A 19,240-nucleotide genomic window follows, 5' to 3' on the forward strand; every position below is an offset into this window, starting at 1 on the left:
ATAAAAATATTATATCTAAATTCGTTGCCAATTAAAAATGAATAAAATGAGTTTAAAATCTAAAGTTCCATGCTCTTTTTTACATATAAATATTCATGGCAGTTACTACAAATATTTAAATTTATTGAGAATACTATCCAAATTTTATAAATATTCATAATCTAGTATAAAACTCATAAATATTTAAAACCATGCCCAAAACTTATCAATATTTAAAATAGAAGTCAAAACTCGCCTTTAGTAGATCTATATTTGTAGATGTATAGATGTATTCTCCAAATCATTTTTGCTTAGACATTTATTTCCAGAAGAAGGGTGTACAATTTAAAAGCAATATTATCATTAATACTAATTTCAAAAGCAAGGGTAAAAAGCTAGTGTGATGCAGATATTTTTGAAGCATCTTTGGCTACTTTGATTGGTTCGACATCAATCCCTTGCTCCTCCCGTCAAGATTTCCATTATTCGTTAGAGCATCTCCAACAAGAAAGGGTAAATAAAAGAGCTATATTATCTATATACCTTCTCAAAAAGTGAAATATAACATTCTAAAAAGAAACATACTCCAAAGGAAAAAGATATATAGAAAAGTAAATGATATTTTAAACATAAAATAATAGTACAAAATGCATTCTAAAAGTAAATGATTTTTAATGAAAAGAAGGCAAATATGGTAGTTATAAAATTTTACATCTCCATCAATAGAGAGGTAAAGATACCTCTTCAAAATGGGTAAAAGTATAACACCTTCTCAAATACCTTTCTCATTGGAGAATGATTTTTAATGAAAAAAGGTAAATATGATAGTTATATAACTTTACCTCTCCGCTTCTATGCCCTTTAAGTTAAGTGCCCTATGATTATTCACTATTCTATCTCTCTCCTCAATGCACAAATAAAGTGAAATTGAGGGGAGCCCCTGGTTTTACCATTGAAAATTTTCGTTTTTAATTCACAAACAAATAGTGGTAGCATTCAATAGCTACAATTATATCATGACATTTGACGGTGAGTATATATGTCTTCAAGGATTGACATTTTCCTATATTCCCTTCAATGCTCGCCAGATTTCCAATCAAAATCAGTTGAACACATCCAAATTATAACATATATACTTGATGTAATAATATACTGTGGATAAGTTCAAAATCAGGTACATTAATTAATGTTACCCGAGAGGGAATGACTAACTGCGGAATCACCTGTACAGAGAGTGAGAGAGAGGCAATGACTGGATTTTATGTTTACTAGGACAAGAGAGGTGCAGTATTTTATTTTTATTCTCACAAACCACAAATAACATAGGGCAGGGCTTAAACAGTTCGGTGAAAACTAGAAAGTCCATAAAAAAGAAGCTGCAAATATGAGGTGAAGACAATAACTAAAGTGAAAACTGTCCAAGACTAACTGAAATTCACCTAATGACCTAAAACCTAATATCCATAGTGTACCTTTAGAAGAAATGTTCCATTACTCATTCATTCTGCAGGAGACGTTATCATGGGCAGATACTACCATTGGTTTGGAAATGCTTCCCGGTAGTTTGCTTCTTCAGCCGTTGTCAACTGTCGGATAGTAGCATCTCTTGCATTAGTGTTCAGTAACCTCTGAGCCAATCTGTCTTTTGAAGTTTCTTTCTTTTTCAGCATTGATGCCAGCGTTTGTTTCTTTCTTCTACTAGAAGTTCTGGATCCATTACTTCTTTCCCTGTCTTCACCTACATAATAGGATCTTGAAGTTGAAGCAATTGCTGCATCTCGCAGCATAGCTTCGTTGTGTTCCCGAACTTCTGCAAGCTTTGCTCTCTTTAAGGCCCGCTTGTCTAATTCTCTCTTTTTTGCATCTTCTTTGTCCCTCTCCCGAACATTCTGTACAGCTGTCTTTAATAGCTGGTGCACCACATTACTGTCAGCATTTGGACTTGATTCTTCTAGTTGGTTTTGGTCAACTGCCTCATCTGTTGAGGAGCTCTCCTTAATTGAATTTCCTTCATCGTCTCTAGGGATGATGGGTCCATGAAATGGGCAAACTCTGAAATCTTTTCTTTGACAAAGTGCACCATTCTTCAAAGGAGCTCTACACGGTTGAATTTTGAGAGGCTTTTCTTCGTACACAGATGCCCGCATGCTCAGTTCTGCAATTTTCTCGGCCGGTATAACTGCATCCTGGTCGACCCTACCCCAGTGACCTTCAACATCCAGTCCCCTTTGGTTAGCCATAACATCCTCATTTGGTCCCCAGCGGTCCAAGAAAGATCCCCAGTTAAGAACTGGAGCTTCAGCCAAAAGCTCACTTCGTACAGGATCTTTGTTACTTTCACTATTCCAAGCATTTCTGTTCTCAGTTACATTCGACAATTTTTTAGCTCGTTTTACATCTCTTGTACTATTAGCTGTTGATGTACTGGGTGCTTCGGGAGTTTTAGAGCAGCTTGGACCTGCTTCTCCTTTGTCAAATTGTTCTACAGTGCCTTCTTCCCAAATAACTTCTTCTTCAGCATTTGCAATTTTACGAAGCTCACATCCGGATTCTTCACATTCTCTTTTTGTTGATTGAATGAGATTTCTTATATCTATGAGATTTTTCAAAGCAGAATCCCTGAAACTGAGATCGGCCACTTCCACTCTTATAAGAACAGAAATCCACTCCTGCACTACAGCGAGATGCTTAGTGACTAGAACCTTGTAGAATTCCCTCAGAGCATCAATAACAACTTCATTTTCACTGTCCACTTGGACTTTTTTCGCCTCTCTCAAAGAATCAAGACGGATCTGATGTAGTTCGGAGTTATAAAACTCTTCCATTTCTTCATTATCTACAGGATCAAACTGCATGTCATCATCCTTCATCCTAAGAATTCCTAGACACTCGTCAATTTCATCAATATTGGCCTGTATCTCCACTTTTATTGATGAGAAATTTGCTTTCAAAGATTCAAATTTCTTCAGTAAGATATCTCTTGTTCTCATTTCCCTCTCCCTTCTCTCTTGTTGTATGCGGGCTGCATTAGCCTGAAGGTTAGGAAACTGGAAACGAAGGGTATTCTTGAGATAGTCGTAACCTAATCTGAGTTGTCGATAATGAATTCCAAACGAATCATTCCACTTCTCTAAGAACTCGATTGCCTTTGAGCGAAGAAGAGATGCAATAGAGGCAGGAGGAGGAAGCGGATGGTTTCTTCTAAAACCAATACTTAAGCTAAGGAATAGATCCAGGTTCTCAACAAGAAGACTTCTGAAAAGCTTTGAGCGCATGAAAAGCTCATCTACTATGAAAAGTGCAAGATACCGTACCTATAACAGATATTTCATCAAATGAAATTAAGTAACATAAAAGTATATCATTAGTGAATATAAATCAAACAATAGAAAACAAAGACATTGGGATAATATACAAAACTGAGGGTCCAGCTACAAACTTTAATACAAAATGTTCTCAGAGAGCATATACGCAATTTCTAAAAAAGTAGAAACAAAGAAACTATGGTAGTATAAAATAAGCATTCATTAGCAAATAAATGCATCAAGTAAAACATGTTTTCTGATACCTGGAAAGACCAAATTTTGAATAAATTCCTACGAAGTGGAATTAACAAAGATCATATGAATATATTACAACTACCACAAAGAAATTTCTACATGCTGAGAGCTAAATTTAATCAAACATAAAAACTTAACCAAAGAACTCCAAATTTAATCCATGGACGGGGACAAAACCAATTCTCTAAAAAAACGTCAGAAACACAGCAGAAATAACTGATAACATCTAAAACTAATAATCGCGCAGAGTCCTACCTGAGAATGGTTGCGCTTCATGAGAGACATTAGGGTTTGGGAGGCGCAACGGAGCTCCGAGTCGGAATTACGCACCACGAATTTGATCGCCTTGAGGAGGCGCGGATCCACCTCCGCCGCCGTAGAGTCAACGGTTCTCTCTATCAACGCCGCCGCCTTCTCCCTCTCATCCGCCATCACGGCGTCGCGATTTGGGCTTTCTAGTTAGTTTATCGTTAGTTTTTTCCTGGCGGTATCTGATTTTGTGCATTTTTCATGATCTATCGCTTTAGTTAAGTTTCGAGCTTGATCTGACGATAATATCCTTGGCCACCGTCCGTTGACTTAAGGATATGCCAAGGCGATTAATGTAATTTACGTTAACAAGCTTACCGTTTTATTATGAAATGTTTTTAGAGTAATTACATAATTTACGTTAACAAGCTCACCGTTTTATTATGAAATGTTTTTAGAGTAATTTCATATTCTATGTAATTACTGTAACTAGTATCACACCCGTGTGATGCACGGCTAGATATAATATCATCACAATGAATTCACATTTTGAATTTATTACTTAAAATCCGATACAATTACATTATTTAAGGATTAAAAATCACTGATATGTAAAACAAATTAAATATACAATCCAAAAAACATAAATAAAGCAACTTTAGAAACCAACCAAGTACAATTTAAATATGTCATCCCAAAAATATAAATAAAGCAATTTTAGAAATCAACAATTGCATACACATTTTTAAGATGTCAAAAAAGGTCAATTACGTATGTACTACAAATTATGTACATTTATCACTACCCATTAATTAAAACCCCAATTACTAAATTAATAAAATTGAAATTATAAAATTCCAACCCCGTTCTCTAACCTCACCGTTTTGTCTTCCTTATTTCAGAATTTTAAAATCTAACTTTGTATGTATTAAAATGTGACTTGAAATGCTCTATTAAGATAATGTAGTCTCAATTGTATCAAGGTTGTCGAGATTGGAATACGAAGTTTCAAAATCAAGAAATCTTTAAAATACCAATAGGCAACTCAAATAAGAATTAAAAACCGCTTATAATAAATTATTGATGAATGAAAAATTGTATGGAGTACCAAAAATGTAACATGATTTAAATTAGAAAATTATTTACTAAAGGATCAATATATCTGAAAATAACACTAAATAATCGATATATTGAATTCATTTGTTATGAATGTTATTTTAAATGTACTAATAAATATTAATTTACAAAATATTTAAATTTTCTAACTATTTATTTAATAATATCCAAAATCATAGGCAATAAGCCTCACCAATATTCCAAAATATTTTCTAAGATGGGATCCAGACAAATATTCGTAATCTCGAAATCACTATGAAGCTCTGATGATACTTAACTTAAAGAGTGTGTAAGGTTTTCAGATTAAAATAGGTATAAACAATAAAATCAATCACGCATAAAATATTCTACTAAAAACATTTTAAGTATCGTCATTTCTCTAATATACTTTGGCAACATCCCGAAAATATTGCAACTTCTCAATATCCTGCATTATAGCAAAATCTATCAGAATCAGAATCATATAAAAGCAATGAAATATTGTATGATATAGCATTAATGACATATATCGCACTCACATAAGTGCGATATATGTCACGATCCAGTTATGCCAGGTTGTAAATCATTGTAGAAGGTGAATTCCATGGTTTCAATATTCTTCCTTTCATAAGACCACAATATTAATAATATAATAATCACACAAAAAGAGTATTGTAAAATAATGAATATGAATGTACTAAAGAATGAAATGTACTAATATTGGCAAGGAGCAAGAATTATACTAAAAAATAAAATTTTCTTTTTGCATAAAATTCAATAATGCAACGGGAGACAACAGTGAATAAGTGAGCTATAAGAGCATTCACATCCGTGCTCTTGCCAACGAGCACGGATGTGGCCACGGTTTCACTTTTACTCCCTGCTTTTAGGCAAGAGCACAACACCCACATCCGTGCTCTTCCGCAATGACAAGCTCAAGGGTCCCACCATTCTATTATTCAATTTAAATAAAAACATTTCCACAAAATTAAAATGCATTAAAAATACTCGGAATAATGTTACAAATTACAAAAAAAATAAAAATTACATAATTAAAATACTAAAAATTAAAAATTACATAATTAAAATACTAAAAATTAAAAATTAAATAATTAAAATCCTAAAATTTAAAAATTACATAATTAAACACCTAAAAAATAAAAATTACCCCCGTGGATGCCTATTCATCCGGCTCTACCCTCAATGTTCTTTAGAGACCCCGTATCATCGCTACATGAGATCGAAGTTGCTCGGGGTCATATTTGACCTATCGGCCAAATTGAGTTGGGCTAAAATCCCCCACAACGAGTTGGTGGGGGGTTGAGGTGGCACATAGGGAGCGGGAGCGGGGGCGGGGGCGGATGGAGTCGCGGCGCGACGACGGTCGCCGCCTTCTTCCTTCCTTGCGGCCGGCGTCGGGGCTACCCAAGTTAGCTCCGGCAAGTTGGCTAGCCACATCTTCGGAGCCGGCGTCAGATAGGGATACCGACCTTGACCGTTTGGAGGAGGAGCTAGAGGATGATGTTACGCCTCCCTTATACTTTGGATGCGACCGCGTCTCCTACCAAATGTTGAGGTACTTGAACGGCTTGTAGTTCATGGATTGGTAGGTCGCCAAGGCGGAACTGATGATGTCAAGCTCGCTCCGGCCGCTCCCCGCCGACCGCTCTTCCTGGAGGTAATACCCTTGGAACTTTTGGATTTCTTCGTTGGCTCTGTATATGGCATTGTGCACCATACTCTCGTTGCGCTCGATTGTTCCAGCCGGCCGGTTTTGATTGTATCGGCGACAGATGTGCCACCAATAATGGTCACCGGATTGGTTTGTGCCAACCTCCGGATCTTCAGAGATTGACAAGAACGCTTTGAACAATTGCTCCATCTCCCCCGGAGTGTACGGGGTGCGGACACCACTAGTAGGAAGAGGAGGAGTTTGAGAGGGGCCGCTCCCTCCCCCTCTAGGCACGGATGGCTCGGGTGTCTACCCGTATTGCCCTTCGGGGGCATCTTGGTCGTCGAACGGGTAAGGCCGGTAGCCACCCAAAACTTGCGAACCTTGGGTTTGAGGAGGGGCCGAATATTCCATTTCCGGACAAGAAAACGGTTGTGAACCGAACCAATCAGGGTTCCAACCGTGGGAGCCGGATGGGTGATTGCCGGAGCCAGACATTGTGTTGTTGTAAGAGTGAAAGAAAGATTGAGAATTGAGAATGGAAATGAGAAAATGTAGATGAGAATTGTGAAGTTTGGTGTGAATTTTTTGGTGTGGAAGTGGGGGTATTTATAGATGAAAATGTGTATTTTTGAGTAAAAAAATTGAAAAATAAATTAAAAGTGGGTAGAAAACGGATATAATTTTTTGGGAAGTGAGAAACTATATATTTTTTATTTTTAATTAGATTTTTTAATTAAAATCCGTTTTTTTTAAAAAAATTTAAATTGCCAACGGCTATGCCTTTGGCCAATAGGAAGCTGCCACGTACACTGCTCGCTGGCACGGACGTGCTCGATGCATCGAGCAGCGCCGTGCCAGCGGCAAGAGCGCAGCGGCGGACAGCGGTGTCGCGCCGCTGGCACGGACGGCCGGACGAGCGTGTGCTCGTCGCTGTGGATGCTCTAAGAAATAGTAACATATTTATAGACAAAAGTTATAAAGATATTCAAAATTTCCATATGACATTTATTTACTTTAAATAGGAAAAAAAACTGCCATAAAAATTATTTCTCTCTGACTCATAAACGGCTAAACCCACTAATGTTGTAGTCAATTCATATGACCCCATACGCCTATATCAAAATCTCATATTAATGCAAATTATTTATTAATTTCTTTCATTGCATACCATTAATATTTAATTCAGACATTTTATTTCCTCACCCCAACATTAGTGATTATTAGATTTGTAACGGCCATTCACCGCCAAGCCTCCCCTAATCCCCTTTGCAATACACGAACCACTACATTATCGTCATTTATTAGAGATTTATAACTGCAATATTTTTCCAAATTCATTTATGTTAGAATTATACATAAAATTTATAAATATTCCAATTCATACCAAGAATTTATATATATTCAAATTAAGGTAAAAACTCGCATTTTATTATATATATATATATATATAAGTATAGATTCCTAGAATTGTATTGAATCCTAATAAACTATTGTTCATTAACAATTTAATAATTTATCAATATCTTCTAACATATAAATATGGTTGTTATAGTAATTGAATAACGTTATGGTTCCATGGTCTAGTGGTTAGGACATTGGACTCTGAATCCAGTAACCCGAGTTCAAGTCTCGGTGGAACCTAACCTTGTTTTTTTGTGGCCCTCAATTTTTTTCTTATTTTTTTATGATTCAATTGCCTTTTAGTCGCGAAAACCCCTAATTAGTCGCTCTCACCATTTTTCATCATCATAACTGATAGAGAGAGAGTGAGAGAGATGGGAGCAGAAAGCTCAAACGCTGCAAAACGGGCTCATATCGAAGAGACGGTTCTACAGATTCTTAAAGCGTCGGAGTTGGAGACGGTCACTGAGTTCGGCGTGCGTTCCGCCGCCGCCGAGCAGCTAGGCTTCGACCTCTCCGGCTTAGACCACCGTCTGCTGGTTAGGCAGCTGGTCGATTCCTTCCTGCTATCCACGGCATCGGAGATTCTTCGGACCAATTCATACAATAGGATTCCTGACGGCAGTGGCAGCGATAAAGGCGCTGTTCATCACGTCCAGCAGCGGCGGACGGATGTTGATGCTGTATCGGGAGCGAATTACGATGGAAAGATTATCTGTAAGGTTAGATTTGTTTTTGATGAAACAACCTGATACGATAATTTTTCTTGCTTACTATTCTCAAGTGAAATTTGAAAGATAGTGTATATGTGAATAATTCTCGATTATTTAAATTAGTTGAAATTGTTGCACATTTTCAATATTCTTAGTGGCAATCAAAACGAAAAGAGAAAACCTTTGGGTAAAAATGGATATTGAAATACTTATTATTCGCTGAAAACCAATGAGCAAGTTTTATCTGCAAGTCACACTTCTAAAATGGATTCGACTCCTGGAACGTGCCTCGGTTATGTAGTGGAAGCTAAAACCATGACTGTTCTTTTTAATAGTTTGGGTTTGAGAAGAAACCTTATAAAATTTTTAGATAGTCATCTCTGCAGTATGTAGTTTATAGGTTAAAATTTGGTGTCTACAGAGTAAACTCATCTACTGTTATGCTCCAAATATTTATAAGTCTTATGCTTACTTCGTTGGTATTCTATATTTTTGGTCATTTGCAGTTATCAGACAATAGGAGGGTAACAGTTCATGACTTTATGGGGGCAACTGTGATCTCAATACGTGATTTCTATGTACAAAATGGAAATTTGCTTCCTGTAAGAGGTGAGGATTTCCATTAGCAATCAATTACTGGATTGTAGAATCTATTTTAAACTGAAGTTTTGCATTAAGCTCAACAACTGTGAATTTTCTAGGACTTCATTGCATTGTTAATTGCATCTACCTTTTGCATTTTTAAATTCTTTATTGTTTGCAATTCTGCATATGCTCCAATGCTGTTAAAAGGAAAAAAAACTCATTAATTTATAGGAAATCAGAATATTAAAGAGTTTGAGACTGGGGCCTTCTTCACTACCTTAGTCCAAACCTTTGAATTATTGGTATTTGGGAGCGGGACATCTATCAAGATTCTCATTCTTGCAGTAACTGATTCAGCCAGATAGTCATGCATTTTGTGCTGTATTAAGTTCAAAAAATTTGAGACTATGATTTTCTTCAATATATGTATATATAGTACTATATATAAATTTGTATGCATAATAATGTACAAGCATTATATTTTTTCCATTGAACCAAGTTCTTTTTTTCTCTTATAATAGCTCAAGCTCTCACCTTTGTTCAGCTATCATCACCTCAATACAGCTTATTTAGTTTTCCTCAAATTCAACGACAGATTTACCACAGGCTTGTAGGCTTTTTAGTTCTAGACATTCCATCCCTTTACGCTTCCACTCCCCCTCTCTCTTGGAAACATGTATACACTTACCTATGTGTTCACATGACAAGTAAGAGGAGGAAATTTTTTTCTTTTATTTAGAATGTTCTTGAAGTAGCTTTAGAACAGCAGTGTTTTAGCACTTAGGTAGATTACACCTCCACATTTTATGGTATCATGGCTGGTGAACCTCACCCATGAACATGGACTAAGCATTCGGCTGATTCAAGCTGATTCATGATTGGTTAAATCAGTCTAGCTTTGAGTTGTTTTTTCCAATACTTAGGCTTTTCCCTTTACATCTTGGTTGCTTTTACTGTACGGTTTACATTGATACAGTTACTTGCATGTTATGAGCTTAGGTGGAAGCTCAGGAATAAGCTTGACATCTTCGCAATGGCCATCCTTCAGGAAAAGTGTTCCTTCAGTAGAGGAGGCCATTGTTAGAATGCAATCACGGGTGAGGTGAGGCTCTTTTTTTCATGTTCTTGTTCTTCTCTCTCCCCCAGCCCTCCACAGGGAACTTGATAAAGTAAATGTTTTATTGCAAAACACTTCTTGCCATGCATAAATGGATAAAGGATTGATTTTTCTGCATTCTATTCCCCTTTTTCGCAGCCAAATTCAGATATATGTCATCGTGAATCCAATAGATATGCATTGTTAAGTCTTACAAATCTTACTGAATATTTAGTCAAGAAACTTCATCAAGATAGTATTACAATTTACAAGTGAAAGACCTAGGGCCATAGTTTTTACTTTTCATTTTTGCAGTTTTTCTTTGTTCCCTTGTCTCTCTTCTTTTTCAGAGGAAAATCAAATATAGTAGTTTGACGTGGTACTGGAAGCTTTTTGTCCTGTGTTTATGCAATCCAATTCCATTTAAATCTTCTCACAGGGAGTCTGGAGCTGTTACAAGTCAAACTGAAGCAGACACGACAAATCAATTTACCGAGTTTGCTTGTGAGAAAAGCCAAACTGCAATAGGTGTTTCCAATTTGGCAAGTGCTATTCACCTTCCTGGCAAGAGGAAACGGAATCAAAGTGGACCAGACATGAGAAGTTCAGCATCAGACCCTGCTGAAAAAGGTCCAGCACGGACAGCAATTTCTAATTTGGTAAGCACCGTTCGACCTCATAACAACAGAGAACAGAGTGAGGTTGATACATCTAATGCATTAATTGCCTCCATCTCTCAAGAGCATATTCTTGTGGAGAAAGCGCAAGAAGCACCAGGTACTTGTGGAACAACTTCTACTTCCAGCTATCAAGAACAGATTCCTGCCTGTAGAACTGAAGTGGCCTCTCAAAACTCTACTCTGGTGCCTCCACTTCCTAATCAACTTGCACTTTCTCCAAATGATGGTGTTAGTCGAAGGCACTCACATCATACATCTAATGCAATTCCTCCTGAACAACTGATCCCTATACAGCCTGTTCGTTTTGATGGAAGAAATTACCATTCCTGGAAGATTCAAATGGAGATGCTCCTAACTCAGTTGAGCATAGCATATGTGCTTTCTGAGCGATGCCCCGACATATCTTTGAACCAAGAAGCTAGTTTTGAAGAGATGGTCGGAGCCAAGGCTGCCATGCAAAGGTGGATTACTGATGATTACTTGTGCCGCAATAATATATTGAATTCTTTATGTGACAGTCTTTTTCAATTATACTCACAAAAAAGCTCATCAGCTGGTGAGCTCTGGGAAGAACTTAAAGCAGTGTACAATGAAGATTTTGGAAACCCAAGGTCACAAATCAACAAATATATTAATTTTCAAATGGTTGATGGGGTATCAATTTTTGATCAGATCCAAGAACTGCACAAAATTGTTGATTCCATTATTGCTTCTGGAACATGGATCGATGAATACTTCCATTTAAGTGTTATAGTCAGCAAGCTCCCACCTTCATGGAAGGAACTTCGCCTTAAACTGATGCAAGAGGAGTTTTTAACTCTTAATATGCTGATGCATCGTCTTCGGGTCGAAGCAGATTCTCACAACTTCTTCAACAAAGAAGCTAGCTCTAAGAAGGGCCGTCATGTTACAGAGCCGAAGCTTGACCAGAGACAGAGAATGAAGAAAGATGAAAACAAAAGAGCATGCTTTACTTGTGGCAAGGAGGGGCACATCAGTAAGTACTGTCCTGATAGGAAGTTTGAACCCTGTGATAAGAGCAAGGGCAAGGAGAACGGATTCCTCTCCTCATGTTCAGGCACCAAAATGGATGCTGCAGATAAAAGAGCTTGCTTTATATGTGGCAAGGATGGGCACGTTAGCACAAATTGTCGAAATAGGAAGTTGGAACCTTGTGCTAAGAGCAACGGTGAGGTAAACGGATCTCTGTCTCCTCCGAAAGGCTCCAAAATGGATGATGCAGCAAAACCGAAGTAAATCAACTCTACTTCCGTTGCTTTTCATGGGCGTGTCCCTGTAACTACACACTTCAAAAAGACTCCTTCATGAAATTTCTGAGGGATAATGCACTATAATTGGATGACCATTTCCAAACCTCTACTTTTGGAAGCCATTTCGACCAGTTCTTTTTAGGGTAAAACACTGCAAGCTGTTCTATCAAATTTAGTTTCTCATGATAATATGTTTTACCTCTTAGTTTGAAAACTGTATAACTTGTATATAATGGATGAACTTGCTATGCAGGTGGCTGATGCTTCCCTTTCTGGAATCGGTTGCAATTTTGTACAAGACATATAGTACGTCTGTGCAGTAAGTATTCTTCTCTTGCATAGTAGGAAGTGTTAGATTTCGGTCTGGAGAACGTGAATGGTGATTTATAGGAAGTGTTAGTTTTCTTTCTTGAAGTACTTCTTTGGTGTACTTGATACTAGCCTGATATTTTTTCTCTGTAGTAATTTGATCATTAATAGATTGGTGTATCTGCCTGCCCTCAATTTTGTAATCTCAGTTGTTGGCATCAAATTCAAACATGCTGTCCGAATACTGGAAATATAATTTCAACCGCTTTTGTTTTATTTATTATACCTAATCCAAAACTTGATATGATGGTTTTCAGTAAATAATTCCATATAGACTCCTTAGCAATCCTGCCTTCTGTCTCTCATGGTTGGTTCTCATTTCTTTATTCTCAGTTATTAAATGGTTTGACTATAATATCAAATTGTAAAGGTGTAGTTCATTTAGCCTCGCAAAGCACGATGCCTTCTTCTACAATTATATCTAGTAGTACTATTGAATTGAGATGGGAAGTAACAATAATTTGACAATGATTCTTGATTCAAGATGAACTAAGAGCATTTGACTTCAAGAATCATGTCAAAAAGTGAAGCAGTTTGATAAAAAATGAACACCTGTAGTATGAAATCTTCAATTTATTTTCTCAGTAGTCTGCAATTCTGACGGCGACGCCTCAAATAGGACCAGATCCTGCTCATTTCTCGTTGGTGGCTGCGAGGTTTTCAGGGATTGCACATATGATGTTTGAGTTAATGTCTATTAGGTGCATTGACGTCGAAGGGACTGTTGATTAAGCTAGTTTTTTTTAAGAGGATCAATAATGGCTCACAATCTATCTCCGTGAGGACTCGAACCCCCGATTAAGCTAGCATAGTTTCACAGTTCTTCGAAAGAAAATTTCCCAATTTATTTCTGTCAGCGAGCATATTGTCAGACCAAAGCTGGTGTTGCTCACCCCAAAATGTGTCGTCCGATTTGATAGACGAATAAGCCCCAAGATAATCAAGATTCGCGAATGTTCAAGAGTATCTCCAAAATCCTAATGCAAAAGACACCATTTTATATGCTGTATGATGTTAAGCTTATTCATTTGAAAATAAGTGAAAAGGGGTTAAGTGGAGAGTTACCAATAAATACGATTAAGTAGGGTGGAGATCGCCATTTTTTTCTGCAGCGGCTTTCGAAGTAAGTTTATTTTCTACTACGGTGTTTTGTAGTATTGTTGTGATTTCTATTTAAGTACACAAAACAAGTTGTAAGTCCATAAAAATATTACTTCTGCAAGCATACACACGTGCAATACAGTATAAAAGGTGTCGAACCCACATAGAGGAGATTAATTACTAAAACTAGTAAACCTAACTAAAAACATTAAATTTGTTTGATTTTGGTTTTAGAAGAGACAGAGAGTGAAGTACTAAACGAGAAAGCTAAATGCAAAAGAAACACAATGGAGAGGAAAGACTACTCCTAGCTTGTTTTGGGTCCACTTGTTCACATGAGTCCTAAAGTTTAATTACTTTCCATTATTTATTGGGTTCGTGTTAATTTTACGCTCTCACACGCAGTTGATCACTGATAGTGGAATTTTACACCTAGGATAAGCTGATCACGTTTCCTTGGCTGTACTCACCGACCCCTCACTCCTACAGTCAGTTTTAACCAATGTTAATGATCACGTTTCAACACACAAGATCCACCTCGGGCTATCCCTTGATCAGTTTTAGCCTATGGTTCCTTATCTATGTTACTTCCCTACTCCAAGTTAAAGCAGAGGCGGATCCAGGTGGGGTCGGGCGGGGTCGGCCGACCCCACCACCTGCCACGGAGTGCACCGGAAAGTTACTTTCTTCGGCCTCCGACCCTACGGCGTTCACGTCTCCGCCCCCACCTCACGTCCTCACGCTGTGTGAGATGATGAGGAGACTGATCAGAGAGAAAGGAAGGAAGTGAGGCAGCCGGATGGGTAGACTGTTGTCGAGAACGAACGAGTTGGATGGGAAGAGTCCTTCCGCGGTTTTTGTTTTCGAAGATAAAGAGGAATGGTATTGGCGATGTCATTATTGTTTTCTCATCCCTATATTCACTCGTGAAATAGAATAAACCGGCATCAATAAATTTAACTAAGTTTAAAAGATTAAATATCTTAAATATGTTATCTAATTGTAAAATGGGCTTTGAAATATTTTCTTTATTTGAATTAATTCTTAGAAGTCCATTAAAAATATTTTCTCATCTTATCAATTAATGTTAAATAGTAGTAGTAGTAATATTTTTTTTACAGTATATCAAAATCAATTTATCTAAATTAACCACCTACTTATATAAAGTAAATATTTCTTAATTTCTTCTACTCTTAGTTTTATAATTTAAATTTTCAACCTTATTATTCATATTCAATTTTTTTAATCTTTAAAAATTTGGTATGTTATAGAAAAATTATGATATGTGTATGTCATTTTTTTTGTCAAAATACATAATATAACATAATTGTTCTCTCTTACTTTATTATTTATTTGCATCTTTGTTTTATCTAAGATCATATTTTATTCTTTCTTCAGTTAGCTCCATAAACGTCTTTTTCTTAAATTCTGTATCCAAAGAAGAGTCTCGTTTATAACGGGACGAAGAAAGTGGAGTATGTTGTTTTAAGAATATCGATACTCGCATGAATTATTTATATTAAAAAATATATTTATAAAAATAATTAATTTAAACAATTATTTTAAATAAATATTTACTATCTTGTTCGACCCCACGATAATTTGTTCCTGGATCCGCCATTGAGTTAAAGAGACATTGAAGTTAAGACCTTTACCGGATTAAGTTTGCTAGCAAAACTCAACACGGATAAAAATAAAGACATAGATAAAAACCAAAACATGGAAATCTATTAAAACATAGTCATGGATTTATATTTACAAGCTCTCTTAACAAACTAGAAGTAATCCCTAAAATCTAGCCACTCATAATGGACAACAATACAAGATGAGGAGTAAATGCTACCATATGAGGCTTGATTTTAGGTGGAAGGGGCTTGATCTTCTCTCTCCTTCCAAAAATGGCTCCCAAGCTTTAATGCTCCTTGAAAATTAGTCAAAAACTGCTTCCCCTCTCTAGGGCATGCTTCCCTAGGTATTTTATACCTTTGGGTCAACCCAAAAATAAAAAATGGGCTTCAGCACGTCGCCAACGGGTCGCCAGGTTCGTCAAAGCACGAACTTGGCGAGTCGCCAGTTTTGTCCTTGATTTGTCGTAGCTGCCTAGCGGGTTGCCAGGTTCATCAAGGCACGAAGCTGGCGAGTCGCCAGTTCGGTTCTAGAATCGTCGTAGCTGCCTAGCCGGTTGCCATGTTCGTCAAGTGCGAAGCTGGCGGCTCACTGGAAACATTCTATCCTCCTTTGATCATGCTCGGTGAGCTCTTTTTCCACCCTTTTTCTCGAGCCACTTCCTTATCCGAGAGTCGTGAACCTATAGCAATCGATGTTAGCTCAATTTGATCCACATCAAGTACTCCATCTGTCCCAACTAAGTTGAGTCGTATTCTTGTAGGATATCCCAATTAAGTTGAGTCATTTCATTTTTTGACAAAAAAAAATATTCAATCACTCTTACTTTATTGCATCACCTATTTTACTCTCTCATACTCCCTCCGTCCTAGTTTAAGAGTAAGATTTAGTTATGACATGGGTTTTAAGAAATTGGTGGAGTGTGTAATAAATGAAGTGATGTAGTGGTTGTTGGAGTCTGTAATAATTGAAGTGATGTAGTGGAAAGTGAGACCCTTTTGACTTTTTGTGTGTTTAGGATTTTGTTTTATTTTATTTTTATGAAAGTAATGACATTTGAGTGTAAATTTCATCATCAATGAGGTTAAATTTTATGTCCAAATATGATAGATTCTAAATGCGACTCTTAAACTGGGACGGACTTAAATGGCTAAATGTGACTCTTAAATTGGGACGGAGGGAGTACTTTATTCATCTCTCCTATTTTATTTTATTTTATTTTTATTTAATCCATTCAACACCATTTCTTAGGTACCCAAAAGTTTTTCCTTAGTTGAGACGGAGGGAGTATTTGATATCGGGATATTGGTCCATAAAATCATAAACTTAAAGTTGGTCGCATAAATCATGAACTTAGATTTTGTGATGAATTTCCCACAAAATCAATTTTGTTTCCCAACTTACGGAAAATTCACTATAAGCGCTACAAGTCCATGATTTTATAGACCAAATTTTAAATTCAAAGAAATACCAAATTATGTTGAAGTTTGTGATATTATGGACTAATAACTTTTCATAAAATTTATTCTGTGTTTTATCATACAAAATTTCTTATTTTAAACGATATTCAATTTATATATAATTTTCTTGTTCTGTGATTTTTGTGTTATACTAAAATATACTAGATTCAAATAATCATATTCATTCATCGAATTATATTACTTGTAACTTGTCGAATAAAATATAGTATGTGAGGCAAATAATTTAAGTGTAGTGAGGCAAATTTATTCTTTTATTAAAATTAGATAACAAATTTTCAAAACTTCATATAGCTAATTATTTTTATTAAAATTGTTTAAACTCAAATTTATAAAGACTAGTTTGATGAAAATCCTTCATTATTCGTTTGCTACATTATTATTTAATTTGGTAGACAAAATGTACACTAAATATATAAAGCCAATGAATTACAAAATTTTAAAGTTATATCCCTAAATACAATAAAGCGGGAGAAATAAAATCGTTTTCCTTAAATCAAATAAATGCTAAGGTATGTATATGTCAACTAAAATATTTAACTATAATATTGTAAAGTCATTTAATTATCATAACACAAAGAGTAATTTATGAGAACAAGAATTCTAATGTCGCTTCTTGTATGAGATTAGTCTTTGTACCTTATCAAACAAAACTTTGTCTCTTAATGCCTAAAACTTTTAAGTTAAACTATTTAGGCAAGCAACAAACAATTGTCGTGCTTACGATTGACTTCAACATGTTTTTATTGTCATCCAATCATCTTTGTTCACAATATACATTAAAAAGAATTGTGTGAATATTACAACTTTGGGTTGAACGTTCATTACCCTCATTGTCTCAAAAAAGATAATTTGTATTAACGATCAGTCAATCTTTGAACATAGCTCTCGCAACTATATTAAACACAACTATATTGTGGCTTCTTTCAACGGAAAACAACATCAATCCATGTTGAAATATGAATTAGAATTCTTTTGATAATAAACCTATAAAATATAAGTTAGTTATATGCATGATAAGTTTCCTGTTGGAATCGTAGTCCGGTCAACGCAATTGACCGGGTTGTTCAAGTGACGGATTATTTAATTTAAAAATAATTAAATAATTTATAATTGATCTACACTCCGAGTAGATGATTGTGATATATTCACATTCTCTAAGCCGATTCCGGTGAGTGAGAAATAATATATTAAAATATGTCACGATATATGGAGATATGAAATTGATTAATTAATTAATTAATTAATTTATCTATTTTGGACACGTAGACAAAACAATGTGGCAAATTAGCACACAAACAAAGCTTCGTAGAATGTGTGCACATTGATCGGGTCGTCCAGATACATTTCTGGAATGAACAACTACATGAGAGGTGTCTAGATACATCTGTCCAGGTTCATGCTCTATGGTTGACATTTGTAACGTCCGTAACGGCTTGTAACCCCCGGCGGTTACAGTCAAGCCATCATGACACACATAATGGGTGTTCACACCATCAATTCAAATGAGTGGACTTGGCCTATAAAAAGACATGCATCCATTGCATTCTCTACACAATAATATTGCATATCATTTAGCATAGCGCGCTCTCTCTCTCTCTGCATAGTCTTCCGTCGAAGTTCTGGCCTCACCATCATCCAGTTCGCCGGAGCTTGTTCCGTCTGCGGTGCTGCAACGAACAAGATGAAGCCGTTTTATCTTTGGGGACGACACGCCAATCCGAGAGCACTACCGGGGCGTATCTCGTCTTGCGGAAAGAGGACTCCTCGACTCGGCTTACAACTTATTTACGGTTTACAGCTTCGATTATTGTTTTGTTATTTCAATTCAATTTATTGTACTTTTATTTTCATTCTTCGTTTGGGTTGTATTACGCTCGGTTAGTGTATCTTTGTATCACAGACAATTTCAAAGAAAAACCAACAATCGCAAGATGAGATATACTTGCCGTTGAAGAGGAGTTTGGACTTTAAACTGAATCTAAAAACTTTCAAAACTAATACCTTAGCGTGGAGATGGATCCCGTCGCTGGGTTCCCCGTCGCCGCTTTCCCCGACTCCAACATCGTTGTGCCCACTATTCCTCCGCTGGGTCCCCGTTGGGTCTTCGCAGTGACCACGACTCCCGTTGAGTCCATATCATTACCCTTGATTATCCAAGCGCCATGGGTGCTAACTAATCCGTTTGGGCCAACCGGTGCATCCACCTTGAGTGGCACCGATGGTTCCACATTAAGTGGTTCCGTAGGGTCCTTGATTGGATCGGGTGTTCGATCTTTCAGGGTCAACAGGGTGCTGGGGCCTTCGAGGCCAACGTGAAAAATGACGATTCAACTTTTAGTAGTTCCGCGAGATCCTTCAA

At 36.6% G+C, this 19,240-nt stretch overlaps 2 protein-coding genes and 1 non-coding gene across 3 annotated transcripts; 2 read left to right on the forward strand and 1 right to left on the reverse strand.

Moving 5' to 3' along the window:
• Positions 1-1,136: 1,136 nt before the first annotated feature.
• LOC121797207 (UV-stimulated scaffold protein A homolog) lies at positions 1,137-4,014 on the reverse strand. Its single transcript, XM_042195954.1, has 2 exons — positions 3,795-4,014; positions 1,137-3,293 (listed from the first exon to the last, which is right to left on the reverse strand). The coding sequence occupies exons 1-2, from the start codon at positions 3,969-3,971 to the stop codon at positions 1,512-1,514; spliced, it is 1,959 nt and encodes a 652-aa protein (XP_042051888.1). The 5' UTR covers positions 3,972-4,014; the 3' UTR covers positions 1,137-1,511.
• A 4,113-nt stretch (positions 4,015-8,127) lies between these two features.
• On the forward strand, positions 8,128-8,199 carry TRNAQ-CUG. The gene has a single exon. It is a non-coding gene; the product is annotated as a tRNA-Gln (tRNA).
• Positions 8,200-8,302: 103 nt separating this feature from the next.
• Positions 8,303-12,889, forward strand: LOC121795288. The gene is made up of 5 exons (XM_042193793.1): positions 8,303-8,681; positions 9,179-9,281; positions 10,257-10,359; positions 10,793-12,447; positions 12,558-12,889. The coding sequence occupies exons 1-4, from the start codon at positions 8,334-8,336 to the stop codon at positions 12,288-12,290; spliced, it is 2,052 nt and encodes a 683-aa protein (XP_042049727.1). The 5' UTR covers positions 8,303-8,333; the 3' UTR covers positions 12,291-12,447; positions 12,558-12,889.
• Positions 12,890-19,240: the final 6,351 nt, after the last annotated feature.

Source organism: Salvia splendens, chromosome 3, assembly GCF_004379255.2.
Source record: "Salvia splendens isolate huo1 chromosome 3, SspV2, whole genome shotgun sequence".
NCBI classification, from domain to species: domain Eukaryota; kingdom Viridiplantae; phylum Streptophyta; class Magnoliopsida; order Lamiales; family Lamiaceae; genus Salvia; species Salvia splendens.

Bases quoted from the DNA above. Each gene is read 5' to 3' on its own strand.
- LOC121797207 (XM_042195954.1), bottom strand. From the start codon at position 3,971: ATGGCGGATGAGAGGGAGAAGGCGGCGGCGTTGATAGAGAGAACCGTT. The intron at 3,294-3,794 runs GTAGGACTCTGC...TATCTGTTATAG, and splicing joins TGAAGCGCAACCATTCTCAG to GTACGGTATCTTGCACTTTT.
- LOC121795288 (XM_042193793.1), top strand. From the start codon at position 8,334: ATGGGAGCAGAAAGCTCAAACGCTGCAAAACGGGCTCATATCGAAGAG. The intron at 9,282-10,256 runs GTGAGGATTTCC...TTATGAGCTTAG, and splicing joins AAATTTGCTTCCTGTAAGAG to GTGGAAGCTCAGGAATAAGC. The intron at 10,360-10,792 runs GTGAGGCTCTTT...ATCTTCTCACAG, and splicing joins AGAATGCAATCACGGGTGAG to GGAGTCTGGAGCTGTTACAA.